This window comes from Pempheris klunzingeri, chromosome 6 (assembly GCF_042242105.1).
Source record: "Pempheris klunzingeri isolate RE-2024b chromosome 6, fPemKlu1.hap1, whole genome shotgun sequence".
NCBI classification, from domain to species: Eukaryota; Metazoa; Chordata; class Actinopteri; order Acropomatiformes; family Pempheridae; genus Pempheris; species Pempheris klunzingeri.
In genome coordinates this window covers 19,543,910-19,561,936 of record NC_092017.1, presented here as the reverse complement: position 1 = coordinate 19,561,936, position 18,027 = coordinate 19,543,910, and the positions used below count along the sequence as shown (strand labels likewise).

Sequence of the window (18,027 nt, the reverse complement as noted above, 5' to 3'; positions counted from 1 at the left end):
GGATGGTTGAGAGGAACCAGAAAACAGTGCATGATAAAAATTATTGTTTGAAAAAACAGCTTCAGGATTTGGATGGGTCCAGAAATAATTGCACTTGCAATAGTTGCTTTGTGGCAAATTGTATCTGTATTGATCTGATTCATAGTACTTTGCATTTGCAATACCATTAAAAATGTTTTGGTTCTCCAGTAACTTATCATTGCATTTATATAAAATTCAAGGACAGATTAAAACAAGACTAAGAGTCTAAATGTTAGTGCTTCTGCGAAGCTTCAGTGGTGCTTTGAGGTAAATGCTGACGTCAGCATGCTAACATGCTGTTGTCATGCTGAGGCTAATGGGAATGTCAGAAGTTTTGCAGGTATTTGCTTACAAACCACATGATTTAATTAAAAGTTTTTGACATGGCGATAGATGAAAACTACGACAACAACGTTGCCTCCTCTAGAGCCGAACATCAAAGACTCCCTGGCTGGAATACTTCTCTGCCTGCAGGTTTAGTACATTTATTTATACATATCATGTAGCTGGTGTAAAACTAATTTGACAAGAGATCTTTTTAATCACCGTCCTCTTATTTCCTGGAGAGATCAGCTGTTGGTTGTCTGTCAAGAAATTCATTTTGGGACAAATTAAACAAATGAGATGTATCATGTTAATGGATACCAGCAATTCAAAAACTCACTAAGAGTTTTTGAATTGCTGGTATCCATATTTTTGAATATGGACAAATCAGGCTAAGCTAAGATAAGCTAATCAGCTGTTGGCTCTAGCTTCATATTTACCATGCAGATATTATTATATTGTCGACCTTCTCATCTAACTCATTGTAAAAAAAATAATAATTGTCTTTTTTTCATTGTTACATTGTCAGAAATGTTACCCAGAAGGCTGAAAACCAGAGGAAATGGTGAGTGGTTTTTCTGTGGAAAATTTAAAAAAAGAAGTCTCAAGTCATGATGCTGTGTCTCTCCAACCATCAGGCCCTCCACTTGAGAGGGACTAAAATGCAAGGGATGCACTTTCTCGAGTAAATATTTATGAACCAGATTGCGTATGACATGATATTTAGGTTTACAAAGAGGCTTTTCTGCATGTAGAAACATTTTCTCAGGGAGCGAAGCTAATTTGTTGAGAAACCCCAGAAACAGGAAGAGTTTTATGTCAGATTAGACACGGCTTTCCCCAAAATCTCTTCTAAATGAGAGGGATTCCTTTAAAGGCAAGTTAATATGCAAACCCAGAATATTTAGGCCATTTGGCAGAATGACTGAGACTAAACTAGATACATGAAATACCAGATTCAATGATTCAATCCACTCTACCAGGCAATCTGTGGAAAACACCAAAAACAGGAAAAGCTTGCATGCCTTTGCACTTACACACAAAAAACAGAGGACATGACCAGGGTTGCAAAGAGTCCAGTAAATTTCTGGAAATTTTCCAAAGGAAGTTCAGAAATGTTGCACTATTTCAATATAAATATGTTACCTTTTAATAGTGAACTTATGTGGAAGGGGAAGCATATAAAAAGGCAATATAAGGTCTTATGGCGTGTTCTGGCTAAAAGTATGCCTCTGCATACGTAGTGCATTTCCTCTCCACATGTACACTACAACCAACACTACTGACAAAATTTCATTTAACCTTGCATAATATGGGAGTTCACTGTACCACTGCACTGTGGTGGCACAGTAAACTCCTGTGTTCTGCAAGGATAAATAACTATTTTTGTCAATGGAGTCTGGCAGCCGTGAAGAAAAAGAGAGAAAGAAAGCGGCTTCAGTTCCTCGTTGAATAGGCTGTTTGACGGCAGTGTAAAGCAATACTAGATTTTACAGATAGTTTACACAAACTAAAGTTGATTGTTTCAGATGGGGCATTTTTAATGTGACTACAATACGTTTTTATGCAGCCTCCGTCCACAGCAGCACATTGCTTAGCATCTGTGCTGGGACTCCTGCCTGCTCCTCAGAACCAGAGGCTTGCTGACCACATTCCTATTACAAGGGTTTACAATTATGTCTGCTTATGGTACGGCTAAATGTTTGTTCTGTAATCTGTAATCAATCTGTATATGACAGCAAATAACCATTAGATTTCCATTTTATTCCCGTCAGTGAATTCGCAGTGAAGTCCCGGTAATTCTCATGGAAAGTTCCCACCTTGAATATTCCCAAACCTACACACAACCTCTGTATCCTTGGAGGTAAATACAGCCTGGATGACTTTGTCCAAATGGAGCTTCGGTGCCTGCTGGCTGACGTCATGCCAGGTTTGTTATGAATGACTCTTGTCTGTTAAAGAATCCTAAACAAACCTAAAAAACTATTCGATTCTAGCAGCAGGATGTGGTCCTCTGCTGTGTGCACCAGCAATCATCCACATAGGATCAGACTTTTATCATCTACTTATTAACTTCTTGGCGAAATTTCCAGAATTACGAGACTTGACATAACCACACGTTTTAGACATGATTCCTTTGTCAACTGATTAATTGTCTATTGATTGAGAGTCATCCTGGAACATCAGGAAATACCTGCAATGTGACCTGTAATGTCATATGACGATGATAATATTTGCAGTTAATGCAGGACTTCATTACTTCACCTCGACCGAAACATGACCACAGGCGCCTATTCATGGCTGAATGGAAATACAGCAGCAGCTCTCCAACATGTTGATTCGAATGAGTCTCGGTAAGTTCATTCTGATTAATGCGGTCAAGTGTTTCCCACATCAAATGACGCAGGACAACAAATCTGCTACTGCTGCGTGAAAACCCCTTAACCCCAAGATTTTCATGTTCAAACTTCAAACTAAAGGATTACATGTTCCTCTGTGTGTTGTGGAAACTCTGTGACCTCTTAAGTGGATTAAATAGATTCAAAGCCTCACCGGATGAAATCAAAACTCTTCTGTAATCAAGCTAAACAACACACAACACTGGTTCTCTCAGTTTATATACAGGCAATTGTTTGGTGATATTATCAGGCTGCTGGCGGTGATGTTTTCCAATAACTGCATTTCATTCTCAACATGTTATATAACTCCACAGAGGTAAACTGGTGTCCTGTTTTATTAAATGCTTATTTCACCTTTATATTACTGACATATTTAAAGGCAAAGGTGGCTAAAAAGCATGAAGGCATGAAACAACAATGCAGTGGCAAGATTTTGATGATCTGTCCCTGACTTGGTAAAAGAAGCTGGTATAAAACATCAAATTCACTCAAGCAAACTAATCAGTCAAGACAGTGGCAGCAAAGCAAATGTATATGTTCTGAATGAATGGATGTTCCTACATGATACTCATACAGGAACATTTTACACATCTGTCTATGACTTCTCACTCCTCTCTGAATGGGCAGCAGAAACAGCTGTGCATTACTTTCTATGTGCATCACATTCAACACCATCCCATTATCTATACCGCTTGTCCTTAAGGGTCGGAGGGTTGCTGGGAGCCAATCCCCGCTGATTTTGGGTGAGAGGCAGGGTACACCCAGGAATGGTCGCTCAGTCAATAACAGGACTGACACATAGAGACAGACAACCATTCATGCTCACTTGCACACCTATAGGATATTTAGAGTCTTTGTCTATGTCTTTGGACTGTGGGAGGACGCCGGAGTACCCGGAGAGAACCAACACTAGCACAGGGAGAACATGCAAACTCCACACAGAAAAGCTCAGCTCGGTGCTGTGAGAAAATAGTGCTAACCACCACGACGCCATGCTGCCTCATGCATATCACATATTCATAATAATTTATTCATCATCAGACAGTATAACAAAGACATATGTAATAGTTCACTTGGCCTTACTGTAATATTTGGAAGTTATTTGCCGTGTTTCCACAGTCGTGATCATTAAGTGGTAACAGTTTAAGTGCCAGTGTCAGCCATATACTACCACTGAACTCTTACCTACTCGCTGTGAATACAAGCATAGTCTAACCCCGTGAAATACAAATTGGGTAGAGTTTACACTCACACAGTAGAAGTGTTTATTTAACTTTATGATCTGTTTACATTCACACTACAGTGGCAAACTTAACCAGAGCAAATAGGATACTGCATTAGATGCCCAACACCTGGTCTTCTCACGTTACCATGCCATATGTTTTTTATTCAATTCAAAACCGTGACTGGTTAACTTGCAAAGACAGTAAATAAGCCGTTCTTCTGTCTGCTCTGATTGTTCTATGTGGATAAATACACATCAACAGCTGCAGAAGCTGACAGATTTGCAGTAAGACATGTGAGGGCACGGATGGCCATGAACTTTTGTACAGACATTTATGTTTCCCCAAGGATGAATCTTATCATCATTTGTCATTCATGTCATGAATGCAATACTTTGATTTATGACCAAGTACGTGCATAAATAATGACATTCCCATCAGTGCTAGGTGAACTTTGTGTTTGCAGCTAATTAGAGAATGTTAGCTCGCTAACATGCTAAGCTAAGATGTCAACATGTGTTGAGTGAAGTTCAATTTTACATCACAGCAGTCTTGAGACTACAGCTTCATCAAAATCATGTTAAATAGTAGGCTACTCCAAAATACTTTTAAAAATGCTTACTACACTTTATAATGGATCTTATGACAGCAGCCATGTGGGGAATCAGAACGTGGAAATGCTAAACTAATCTGTATCTAAAGAAATCTAACCACTTGTCTAAGAGCCAGATCACTGATCATCCAGGTAATTTATCTGGACTTGTGACTCCCCTCAAACTACACATCGAATGATTTGTCCCAATTCCAGTATCTAAGTTACGAACAGCGATACCAGTTTGTGGCTCACGGACAATGTCTGATTTAGAATTCTAATTAAATAATTTCCTGCCGCTTGTTGCTGTTTCTGCTGTCAACATCCGCATACATGTGGGAAGGATTAACCACAGAGGGGCAGATGTTGTGCTAAATTTACAGCAAATCAAACTGTGTCAACAGGAATTCATTGGAAAAGTCCATACTGCCCGCACAATGTTTGAAGAAGTTATGTTCACGTGAATTATTTCAATGAGAAAATGGATGATTAAACAAAAACAGACTCTTAAAGGTTACCACCCTCCTGTTCTATATAGATGAATCCCACCAGATGAATGTTTGTAAAGTCAAGATGCTGGTCCCAGGAGGGCGAGGGATTACCAGAAAGCAACGCCCAAACACCTTTACCATGAAGTGTGTCACTGCTTTTCCAGTATTTCCACAGTAAGACACATACTGTTTGAAACACATAGAAACAGCTTGATGTGAAAACGATTTTCGGGATTGAGGCACAGCTGTTATCCTTATTTTATCTCATCTTCTAGTTCCAAGAATAAAGTTGTGTAGTCATGTTTGAGTCGTAACCTACAAGTAAAGCTAAAAGAGGTTATGGCTCAGTCATGCTTTGATCAAACACCATAAAATGCGTTACTGCAAAGAATGAGAAACTGACAGAAATACGAGTGCTAAAGTAAATACTAAAGTTGAAAGGGGAGAAAGAGGAGGAGGATCTCAGAAAAGGCGGAGAGATAACAATTCTCAAAAGTATGATGTTTCGAACTTCGACAGAATACGAGGTTACTCAGAAGATACTCATCTCTGGCTTCCCACATTTTAAACCAACGCTCCAAGAATAACATCAGCAGAGGGTTACAGCATTTTCTGCAAGTGCCCTGAGAGACTTCAAAGTCCTTGGAAATCCATGTATATTTGGCAAATGGACTTAATAATGGACTTATAATTCTGATATTGGACTAAGAATGTAGATATAATTTCAAAGTGAAAGTAGAGCACATGCAGTCTTAGAATAAACCCTCAAATTGTAATAGCTTCACAGTTAAATTTTAGACCAAAATGGTTTTATTTTACATAGGAATCAAAGAATGAATGGTTAACGACTGATTGGAATTATTGCTGCTTAAACAGAGCAGAAAACATGAGTGAATTAATGCTTTAAATCTTCTTTAATTCTAAGCTTTCTGACAATTTTCAATGTCACAGATTCACGTCACAGACCTTCATATGGACAGAATGGACAGAGTGTCAGAGAGCCTCACATGAAGAGTTTTATTGTTTCTGATACTTCTAACGATTATTCACTGACTAGTCTATTACCCTCAGAGTCGTGAAACTGTTAAAGCAAAATAAGAATAGTCATCTAACTGGGAATCCTTTCCTGTGATCTAATTGAAAAATTCCACATTACACTGTGGTCCACTGGAGCCTCTCTCAGACCCCTGGAGGTCCCTGCTGAGACTCACTGGTTTAAATAACTTATAGTTCACTATTTGTATTTAATTAAAACGCCAGCTGCACTAAAACAAAAACAGATGTAGCTGTGTGCAAATAGTAATTTTTCTTTTCTACGTTTATGGAATAAAGAAACAGTCTTTCAGTCTCTTGTTTTTCCAAAAAAAAGAATAAAAAGTGTCAAATCTGTTTGGAGTTGCCTTTATTCTTCATCCTATACACCCTATAAACTTTATTTTGAGTTTTTTGTGAACTGAATCAAGGATCTAAGGATAAAGGGTGTGGTCACTGTACAGACTGTAAAGCTTCTCGAGGCAAAATTTGTGATTTTGTGCTGTAAAAACAAAATTATCTTGTCTAATAAACAAATCTATTCTCACCTGTAGTGGTGAAAGAAAGTACTCATTATAGACAATGGCCCATTTCTGAATAAAGTTAATTACTGGATTATAATTAGCGACATTAATGTGTAAGAATCACTAACATTGCAGTTGTCAAAGTTGGGGCTAATTTTTATTTATCTATATACTGTTGGGTGTTTAGTCTGTAATATCACATCATAATTTATTAGTTTATCTATAATTTGTTTTAACAATCTGAATCTGAACTAAAGCTCTTAAATGTTAATGTAGTGGAGTAAAAAGTGCAATAATTTACTCAAAAATGTGGTGTAGTAGTAGCATAAAGTAACATAAAATACAAATACTTGAGTTAAGTATATGGGACTAATGTCATGAAATGGATCTATAAATCTATAGAAGCTATCTATATAATATAAATCTATATAATTCAGTGGAAATAAAGATAACCATTCAAATCTTTAGGATTCTGATCCTACGACTATCACATTTCACAATATGACAATTACATTCATATACAACTAATTTCAACTTCAATTTACAACTAATGTTCTTATCATATCTGGCAAGACGTAAAAAATGTTGATGGCGAATATAGTGGTAAAGTGTTCGTTAACAAAGTATTTAATTTGTTTTACAACAAAATTTAGTTGCTAATTTACTCAAAACAATGTTGTTTGTGGAGATAATCCAGATAATTTTTTTCCCAATTATAATTCTTAGCACAATGTAATTTGGAGAACAATGTAGTAATATACAGTATAATTGTAATAACTAGGTGACATAGTTGGGTGCCGGTATCATCAGATCAAAACCAAATTGTGAGATTTTGCCAAACCTGAGTGACAAGGTGCTTCATTTGTTGTGTTTTTAATAGCAGCCAGCAGTGATGTCACAGTGTACGGACACACCCTGGAGTACACCTCTACGTCACAGCAGTGACGTCAACAATAAACAACATTTTCAGCTGAAGCTATGTTACTCGTTAATGTTGCAGAAAGGCCGGCTCAGCTAACTGATTTGATAACATCTTTTGGTTTCTTGTATAGATTTCAGAACAGCAGCTCCTTCATTTTAAGTGTTTTTCCACGGAGCATTATCAGTCCAACATGTTTATCTTTTTGCCCACTGCAGCTTAATGACTTTCTTGTGATGTTTATCTTGATTATTTTAACAACCACTGTCTAGTAAAGTAAACTCCTTTGCTGTTGTTTAACTTCTGCGCATGACCCTACTGACTGACTGACACGTGGCTTTGGATTCCCTCATGCTTTTAAAAGATTATCTTGACTCACTTTCAGGAAAGAGCAGACTTTGGACCCCTCCTGTCTCAAATCCCTGAACTCCTTTTATAGCAAACAATTTTAAATCTGTAAGTGGCAAATCAGAAATATAACAGCGAACAGGGTCATGCAGGCTGTGTTCAGGCTCGTCTTCTGTTTTCATCCTCAAAGACCGCTGCTGTACAGGCAGTATATTCTGCTTCAGGTGGGTCTCAAATGACCTCTTGTGATTGGATTTAACTTCCCTTCTTACTTCAGATTTTATCTGTGAGACAAAGAACAAAAAAACGCAAGAGGAACGCAATGCTGACCTATATATAGTCGTCAGAGCTGTTTGACAAGGACATTACAAACACTACAGTGTTTAATAGGTGGTCCTTCAGTGTAGCCAAGGAGGAATTTGTGCTCACCCTCTGGTCACATGCAGTGCTTCCTTAAGTTTGTTTTGAAACATTACTATCATAAAAGAATGAATACATTATTTTCATTTGGTGGTGATTGTTGTTGTTGTTGCTGCTGGTATTGGGTCTGTATTTGGTTTGCTAATCTGCATCTTGTCAAAAAAGACACAAATGAAATCTGTGGAACCCACCACCTGCTCAGGTTGGCATGAGGTGAGCTAAACAGATACACGACATCAAAAATGATAAAAATAAATAAATAAATAAATAATAAACAAAACATTTAGTTAAAGATATCTTAGTTACAGCAGGAGTCCACTTAGGAATCTAATTTCCTCCCACAACTTAATGACCCAAAAAATGAACAAAAAACAAACTAAAACAAACATATGAACAGAAACACTGGACTGAACTTTTATTAATGTCAGTCAATGAAAAGAGGAGGGTTTTCACAACCACAGATATAAATTTTGCCACAACAAAGAGTCCATTAATGGATTAGTTGATGAGAGAAAGTTAATGAACAACATCTTTGATAATTTCATTGTTTCAGTCAGTAAAAATAACTGTTTACGTAATTTATCGATCATTTACTGGTTCTGTCCTCTCACTTTTCTTTTTTGGTTTTATATTACTTTAAATCCTCTTTCACGTGTTCAGATTAAAGAAAACACATTCAGGTAACATTGGGCTGGTGCAACATAACCAACACCATCTTCACCTTCACAAGGAATTGTGAAGGTGAAAATGAGAAATGATGATGCACTTTCTTCACTATCTTCTAACATTTTAGACTTTTTCCCAGAATTTCCCCCCAGGGATCAATAAAGTATTTCTTTCTTTCTTACTTTCTATTTATCTACCTACCTACCTACCTACCTACATAAATGACTGATCTTCAATGAGCATAATAACTGGTTAATCTTGAGAATTGGGTCACATTTGGTTATATTTTGGTTATGTTACCACCTCAGAGCTGGACTGACATCACCAAAGTGAGAACACAGCTGAGCACTTAAGATTCAGTATTTAACAGGAAATAACTGTAATAAGATCATCACAGCATATAAAATGTGGTCACTGTTTTAGCATTTACTGTTTTAAGAATAGACAAGAATGTCCTGACCATTTGCTTACGATTTTAAGAGCTGATTCATGTGCTAAGATGAGGGTACAGATATGATAAAAAATCCTTTATAGTGAGGGGCATATTGTGACATTAGCTTCGTCATACACCAAAATGTACGAACACTGTTATGGCTCCAGCTTACTGTAGAGACCACAGACACATTTTAAGTGCATTTGCAATAAAGGAATTAACTTTACAACATTCAAGATAACTATAAACCGTGCAGGGATGGCTTGTACGTCCCATGATTCACTGCAAACTGATGCGCATTCCACTCTGCCTTGGAGTTTCCAAGCCTTGGCATCACTTAAGTGGTTGGTTGTTTTTAGAGTCTGCCAGCTCCTTTTTGTCTGCAGCAGAGATGAGCAGCGGTGGTTTACCTCTCAGAGAGGTGTTGTGTTTTGTCTTTTAAGGTCGGCTGCAGACAGAGACCCCATCGCTGCTGCTCCTCACTGTAAACACAAGTCACGCTGTAATGAATGTGCGAAGGCTGGAGAATCAGAGCAGGCTAAGTGCTCTGACGTCCCGTGTGTTCTCGCTGTCCATCAGCCGCCTGTTGTGCCTCACAGCCATTTACAGTCATCTCTGTTTGGGACAGAGCCGTGGGCTGCACTGTGGACACGCTGCTTTTGTTACTGGTAAAATACCAACCACAACAAACCAACCATGTATTTATGTATTTCATTAAACTTCACTGATATCTTTTGGTTAGCTCATAAAGCTTTCTACTTGTTGTAAATATTCTTTGGCTGATGGTTTCTGCCAGTGTTGAAGAGCAGCACACACAAACTCAAACTGAAATGTCTCAGAATCAAAACTAATTTATCTTGTTTTTATGTTTGTTCGCTGCTGTTATCGCTGGTTTCATCACAATGCGTGGGGTGTGTGTCAAAATTACAGTCACAGTCCCAGTTTCCAACCCCACAGACACTTTGATTAAATAATGTCTTATGAAATACAAGCCTCGCTTTTCTGGTAACAGAAATCCCTCTGCCTCAGATGAGATGATTTCACCAGAGTTCAAAAGACCCCTGAAGACCAGAGTAATGCTTAAAGGATTAAAAAAAAAAAAAAAAAAAACAGCAACATGCTTTTGCAAAAATAGTTTCCTCCTCATTCTGTATAACTATTATAATGAGATAATAATCATAATGAGATTTCTGGGTAACCTAAAGTACCAGGGAAAGTGGGAAGTTGTGATGAAACATTCACCACCACTTAAGTGGAGAAGCCACTGAAATTTAGAGGTGGTGTCTCTTGAACAAACAGAACCAAAGCGTTGCCTGTGGTTAGATAAACGGTTTAATTAGTTTTAATCTAGTTAGAATTTGGATGCACGATTATTATTACTGGAGTTGATGAAGCTGCTGCATTTCCTGAAACACCATTGTGTCTGACAGGATGAGAAATGTCAGCTGAAGTCTTCTCATATCTCCATACATCAGCGTTTGTGCGCTCCGTCTTTACTCACCAGCCAGCCGGGCTGACCTCCTGACAGGCCGCCTCAGAAATTACGCAGGGTGGTGGTGACATCGGCAGATGAGACATGGTGCGGAAGTTGACATAGATAATAAACGTATTTTCTTGTTTATCTATTGCTCAGAGCACCCTATCTCATCTTGTCTGACTGCTGGGTGTTTCGGTATATCAGAGAGAGCCCGCCTCTCAGCTCAAGGCTGTGCGCAACCACCATCTGCAGTTAACTACATCTGGATTACTGGAAAGCAGAGGGGATGAGACTACCAGCGAAAATACCCCTGCTGACTCCTTATCTTCTGCTACAGGGAGTTAAAAAGGAAATGCTCTCCCAAATCCACAGCAGACCAAAGGGAATATCGCTGACTAACACCAGCCTGTGGGTGTATTTGGAAATGGAGACCCACAACTTTACGCACGGATCTGTCTCCAGAAACGAGACGCTGGTGCAGCAGTCACAAACTACCAGGGTCGAGACAGCAATCGCTTTACCAATATTTATGTTTGCTGGCGGCGCCATTGGGAATTTAATCGCGATAATTGTTCTTTCAGTATCAAAACAGGAGAGAAAATCTTCGGCTTTCTACACGCTGGTGTGCGGTCTGGCGGTGACGGACCTGCTGGGCACCTGCCTGGCCAGTCCGCTCACTATAGCCAACTACCTGGACCAGCACGTGCTGGAGGAGAGACACGTGTGCGAGTTTCACTCCTTTTTGTTGCTGTTTTTCGGCTTAACAGGACTGAGCATCATATGCGCCATGGCAGCAGAGCGGTACCTGGCCATATGCTGCCCGTACACCTACCAGCGGTGGGGGGTGGACCGACGCTTTGCGCAGAAGTTCCTTGTCTTCATCTACATCAGTCACATTTTCTTTTGCTGCCTCCCGATGACGGGCATGGCGAGCAGCCAGCTGCAGTCCTCCGGGACCTGGTGCTTCATCGACTGGAGGACGCACGAGCCCCTGCCCGCCGCCTACTCCGTGCTGTACGGGGTCGTCAGCCTGCTGCTCATCCTGGGCACCATCGTGCTCAACCTGGCGGTGTGCGGAGCGCTGCTGCTGATGCGGCAGAGGACCGTGCAGCGGCCCGTCACCAGAGCCAGCGTCCGGGAGAGGTGGAGGGCTCTGTCCTCGGCCGCAGAGACGCAGATGATCGCGGTGCTGGTGATGACCTCCGTGGTGGTTCTGGCCTGTTCGGCCCCGCTAGTGGTGAGTGAATGTGGGACTGTAATTAAGCAGCAATTGGTCTGCATTGGCTGCTGATGTTGCATTCAATCCCCTCTGCCTGTACAAATGTATGGAGCAGCATGTGTGTAGGTTTAGGTGTAGTGGAAATTAATGAGTGGTGGAAGAAGCATTCAGACCTGGTTAAAAAAAAAGAGTAGCATTATAGTGTAAACAGCATTTTAATTTTGTTGCTGGGCTAGGGGGAGTTAATTATACCTTCCTGGACAGATTAATTAAAACGGTCAGGTAATTGAAGTGCAGTAGTCTTATAAACAAGCAACACTAAGTAAAGTACAAGTACTTTAAAACTGTGTGTACTGAGAGAAAATTATGCTATTTCCCAGCACTGATAATCAGGAATACTTTATTGTTGACTTTCCTGTAACTAAATTACTGTATCATCAAAGTATGCCATTGATTTGATTCAATTTGAGTTGGGAATCCTCAAAAATAGTTTCTAAAGTCTTATTTGTGGTATGAAGTTCTGAGCTATTTATAACTTTTTTTCTCTTTTAGATCCGTGTGTTTGCAAACCGCATCATGCTGAAAGATGACTCCAAAGCTGACCTGGCTGCCATCCGGATAGCCTCTGTCAACCCCATCCTCGACCCCTGGATCTATATCCTCCTCAGGAGGTCTCTGTTTCGTCGGCTACTCAGTTTATCGAGGCGAGCCAGCAGCACGCGCAGTAATGCACCTACTACAGTACAATCAAGTCTGTTTTATCCTGAACTCGTGAGGGACAGCCATGTGTTCACCCAGCTGATGTGCAACACAAACATCATTACTCAGCTGCCCGCCACTGTCACATTCACTCCGTACGACACAGAGAGCCTCCGCCAGACTTAAAACACACTGAGGACATCTATGACGTGACATCTAGGAATGTTTGCTGCTTTCTCACGCTGCAAGCAGCTCGATGCGGAGCCAGAGACTTTGTTTCAGGGCTGTTGTCGGCAGGATGCAAAGACTGTGACGACTTTGTGGACTCACAGCTGGACAGGGCACTCAGGGCTCCTGAGGGATTAAATGAAAGTGGACATCTCCTGCGGTGACACAGGACAGATGAGAAAAAGCTACCTGCCTCAGATGTTTTTACCAAAAGTGCAGCAGTAAGACGTGACTGAGCCTTAATTTTGTGCCTTTCACTGTCACCCAGCCTCACCTCATGCAGTCAGAGCTCCGGCTTCCTGCTCACCATCACGCCCACATCAAGCTCAAGTAGTATACAGCTCCTACAGACGGAGCTCATTTCACCTGCAGCCTGTGTTCAATCAACCAGTGACTCATTTAACAGACACAACAGGCTCTAGCCATCATAAGAGTCAGATCTTACTAAAAAACTGGTTGAGAACCATCTCAGCTGCTCCTCTGAGATGTTTTCCATGGTGTACGGGCAGGTTCGGACCCCCATCCTCCCTCAGTTACATCCATTTCAGTGGGAAACATCTGAAACACTGATATGAGCTCTGACTAAATGCTACTGATGCATGTTTGCATTAAAGACCTCAGCTTGAACCTTGGCGTCTTTGGTCTCTACTGTTTGACTGTTTTAGCCTTGACTGGAGCTCATGTTGCTGCAGTCTTCAGTGGTGCAAAGTAACTAAATACATTTATTCAAGTACTGTACTTGAGTACCATTTTGGGGTACTCTGACTTTACTTGAGTATATAGATATTATGATACTTTCAACTTGACTACATTTAAGAGGGACATATTGCACTTTTTATATTTATTTGACAGCTGTACTTACTGTTACTTTTCTAATGAAGAATTCATATTAAAAACACACACATATATAGATGCATTTCCCCTCCAGATTTCTCGTATGGTTTCATTTCAATAACTGTTTAAATTAACATTTCATAAAAAATTATTATTGTGCATCACTGTGTATTGTTTTTCCTTCTTTCCTCTCCCATTAATCACCTCAGGACCCTCAGATTGATCTCATGACCCTTTGGAGGGGCCCGACCCGTAGTTTGGGAACCACTGGACTAAACTACCAAACTGCGTAAAAACTAGTCATAATAATAATAATAATGTTCCATATAATAATATATCAGTCACCGGGGACATTTTTCTGAAAACAAGTACTTTTGCTTGTGATACTTTAAGCATGTTTTGCTGATAATACTTCTGTAGTTTGATGCAAGACTTGTAGTTGTAATGGAGCCATTTTATATGGTTGTACTCGTCCTTTTACTTCTGGATACCTCTTCAACCACTGGTAGGTTTTACCTTAATAACTGATTTAAACTCAACCACTGTGGTCCTGACAACGGCAACAACTTAATCAGTGATTATCTTTTTTCTCAGTTGTTGCTCTATGATCATCTGTCGGAATATGTTTCAAATTTATAAATGCTGACAATGAAACAGGAGCCCTTTATGAAATGAAAAGATTAAAGTGTGTACCTTTTTCGCAGTGCGTATGGGGTCAGCAGCCTTCAGTTTTCAGATCAGGTTCTCTTTCTATTGAAGGACAGCAAAAAAGCAGCATGCAAACAGTCAGTAAGACGCTCAGCTGACCATCCACTTACTTTTTGGTCTCTTGTCATTTGATTCATGTCACTGCTGAACTTACCTGTGCATGTCGTACACTGGAAAGAGCACCAAGGGGTTCAGGAAATTTCAGCCATGCAGGGGTGGAACAGACAGCTCGAGGAGATGCACAGCACTGAAAGCATCTGCTGATGAAAGACTCATATGACAAGTTGATACCTTACTCACTCAGGATTACTTGTAAACTAGATATGATCAAGTACGTGAGAAAGCCTTTAAGAAAGTGGCTATATTCATTCTGAAATGCCTCCCTGCTCTGATCTCAAGGAAGCTGAAATTGCTGCTGCATTAAAGCTGCCCACTGGGGGCAGGAAAACAGCAAAACAAGCTTGTGCATCTTAGAAGTCCCACAGCAACATTTCATCATCCAATGACAGCCCGGTGAATATAAATCTATTATTAATGACACTTTTAGCTCTAGTTTGGACTCCTTCAGCTCCTGAGAAAAACATCGAGTTTTCAAAATAAATTAAAGTTCTACTCTGCCTGAAGACATTCGCCTCGATGTGTTCTGGCCAGATACTACAGTGATGTTATAGATGTTTTTACTTGAGGCGAACCAGTTCCTTGATGCCACGCAGGAGAGAGCAACATCGTTCTTGGGTGTTGAACCTGAAGCCGACAGGTACCACATTCACCACTTGTTTTCCTTAAATCACACAAAATATTCTGGTACAATATGTAAAGAAATCTTACTTTGCTGAAAAAAATCCAGAAAAATGGGACTGAAAACACTCATTGAGTTGTCAAATTTCCATCTTTCCCCCATTCAAAGGTTAATAAAAAGCCTGTATGTATAATCTGCTTGGTGTTTTGCTTTTATATTAATAAAAGTAGAGAGATTCAATACGTTCAGTATTCCATAATGAATTTATTTTCCCCAACAATTAAAAATAGCATTTACTAAACATAAGCAGACAAGACTGTGCATAGCTGCACTTCTGTACAACATTTCTGTACCTTAACACCATAAATAAAAATCTATAAACATCAGTTAAGTAAAAATTCTGTCTCAAGATCCATTAAAGACACACAAAAATAATAATTATACAAGTTTTACAAAGTAACCTCCCCCTTTCTCCAGTCATTAACATTTACATCCCAGCGAAAAAGCTTTACAGGAGAGAGCCCACATCCACATCATCGTTCTCTCCCAGTGAGCTCGGTGTGCAGAAACAAATAGCCAGCAGCACAAAATCATACAGGAAATTCATGAACTACAACACATGTCTGAAGTGTTGTAGCTTGATTTTTCTTACATCTCATCCACCAGCAAACAAGGCCTCCACCCTGTGGTGCATCAGCATCAAAACGGTTATATTCTGCGTTTGGCAACATGAGGAAGGACATGAAGAAAAACATGAAGAAATTGTAAAAAGTCTGAAAATATGAGCTGCAGCAGCGCAGTGGGATTAACCACAAAAGGTTCAAATAGGACTTGCACCGCTTTCTCCCGATGTAATCTAGAATAAAACAATGCAGTGTTGATTGTTGCTGCCTGGTTCTGGATAAAAACACAGAATTTTGTCAAATGAGCACAAATTCTGAAATGCAGATTGTATTTGAAAATCACATTCCTAAACTATGAGTGGGTTGTGTTGTTTCTTTGTTGAATAGTTTTTGTGTTGCTTGGACGTTGTCTGTCGTGACACTGCTGGTTAACGTGTAATCACATTCCTCAGCAGCTGAAAAAAAAATTGTGATTTCTTTAGTTTAGTTGGCCCTCGCATTGATGGATGATCTTGGTTCTTCATGTAAAACGAATCTCTAATCATCTCGGCGTGCGTGATATGTCGCATTCCACCTTACTAATTGCACCGATTTGATATGCAGATATGCACTTTATTTTAGCAATTAGAGGTTATTTGTATTGAAATATAGGGCAACAGAGTGACGGCTTTCTAAGTTATCAAGAATCCACCTGTTGTAGATAAAAAAAAACAACAAAGCCAACTGCTGGTGCTTAGTGTTCAGTAATATATCTGAGCAGGTTGGTATTTTCAAATATCTGCTTCTTCATCTAACAGTGGTAGAAACTAAAAAGAGATGTTACACTGAAATTATATTTTTTGGCCACCACCACATGAATGATATCCACTCTTCTTTGAGCTCAGTTCTGGTTTTTATTAACTCCTTCTAAAAATCTGGGGTTTTAGCCGTTAAATGCTCCACTTTGTTCTCCAGTCTCTCGGTATATTTGCCTGCTGTTTGGTGTTGGGAAGGTGGCATATTTGGGGTTTATCACAGGCGCCTGGATAAAAAACTGCTGATAAGAAACAGTTACTACAACTACAAATGTGCAGCTATAAAGCCAAACAATCACAGAGCCACTCATACAGCGGCGGTTAATTCTCTGCACTTTCACATGACACAGTAATTCAATTCAATGTTGATGTAGAAAATGTTGGTGATGACGTTTTGAGGATTTCATAATGGTTAAAAAAACCCGACTGAAAACATAAACATTCCAGCAGGTAAAGCCTTTATGTAGTTTCAGAGTTTTGAATCAGCTCATTTGTTATTTTTCAGGCTACCGTTTTTGATATTGTAGTGGACTGCAACATATTTCAAAGGAGTTTCTGTTTATGCTGTTTAACTCAGTCCAGCAGAACAAAGTAGAGCCTCAAAAAGTACAACAGTCAACACACAAACAACTACAGCACCAGTCTTAAAGATATGAATATGGTGGAGTTACTCCAGGGCTGAAATCCACTATGTCTCAACAAAGGGGGGTTTCTACTTTTCTGGTAAATTCATGTAAAAACAGCCAACTTTTCATCATTTTATTTTAATCAGGACCTCATGTTCTGTTATCTTCCAAAACAGTAGCTTTCTCCCACTCGGCTAGAGAAAAACAGAGCAGCTACAGGTTCCCAAGACCCTACAAATAATGTCTGCTACAAACCATCTCAAGAGCTAGTTTGCTCTTTAAATTGAACAAATATAAAATAGCAAACAGACAGTTATTGATACTAGTTTGTCTCTGGGAAGCCCAGAGTGCACCGCCCTCACAGAGCTCTTTTGGGAATTTTCTCCAGACTAAATACTGTGACAGTGTTTTAAATTTATCAAAGAAGGCAAACATAGTACAGTAAAAAAAAAAGTCATATTATTAGAATATAACTGCATTATCCCCTTACCTACATCTACCAGGGACTACAGCCGGAAAAACAAGCTCACACGCTACATCTGGCACAGCTAATGTGCACTGTACCTACAAAATAAATGAGCAGAAGCACAATGTTGATTTCAGATGCTGAGACATTTGGGTCACAAAAACATAAAAACTGTATATTGCAGCAGTACGATGCTCAGTGTGCATCCGAAATAGCACAAGC

General features: G+C 39.6%; 1 protein-coding gene across 1 annotated transcript; it reads left to right on the top strand.

Annotated features, from left to right (window-relative positions):
- The first annotated feature begins 11,140 nt into the window (after positions 1 to 11,140).
- On the top strand, positions 11,141 to 13,354 carry LOC139202426 (prostaglandin E2 receptor EP4 subtype-like). Its single transcript, XM_070831905.1, has 2 exons — positions 11,141 to 12,106; positions 12,641 to 13,354. Exons 1-2 carry the CDS (start codon positions 11,156 to 11,158, stop codon positions 12,971 to 12,973), a joined length of 1,284 nt encoding a protein of 427 aa, XP_070688006.1. The 5' UTR covers positions 11,141 to 11,155; the 3' UTR covers positions 12,974 to 13,354.
- Positions 13,355 to 18,027: the final 4,673 nt, after the last annotated feature.

Coding starts and splice junctions, on each gene's coding strand:
- LOC139202426 (XM_070831905.1), top strand. CDS start 11,156: ATGAGACTACCAGCGAAAATACCCCTGCTGACTCCTTATCTTCTGCTA. Junction 12,107..12,640: donor CCTGTTCGGCCCCGCTAGTG/GTGAGTGAATGT, acceptor TTTCTCTTTTAG/ATCCGTGTGTTTGCAAACCG.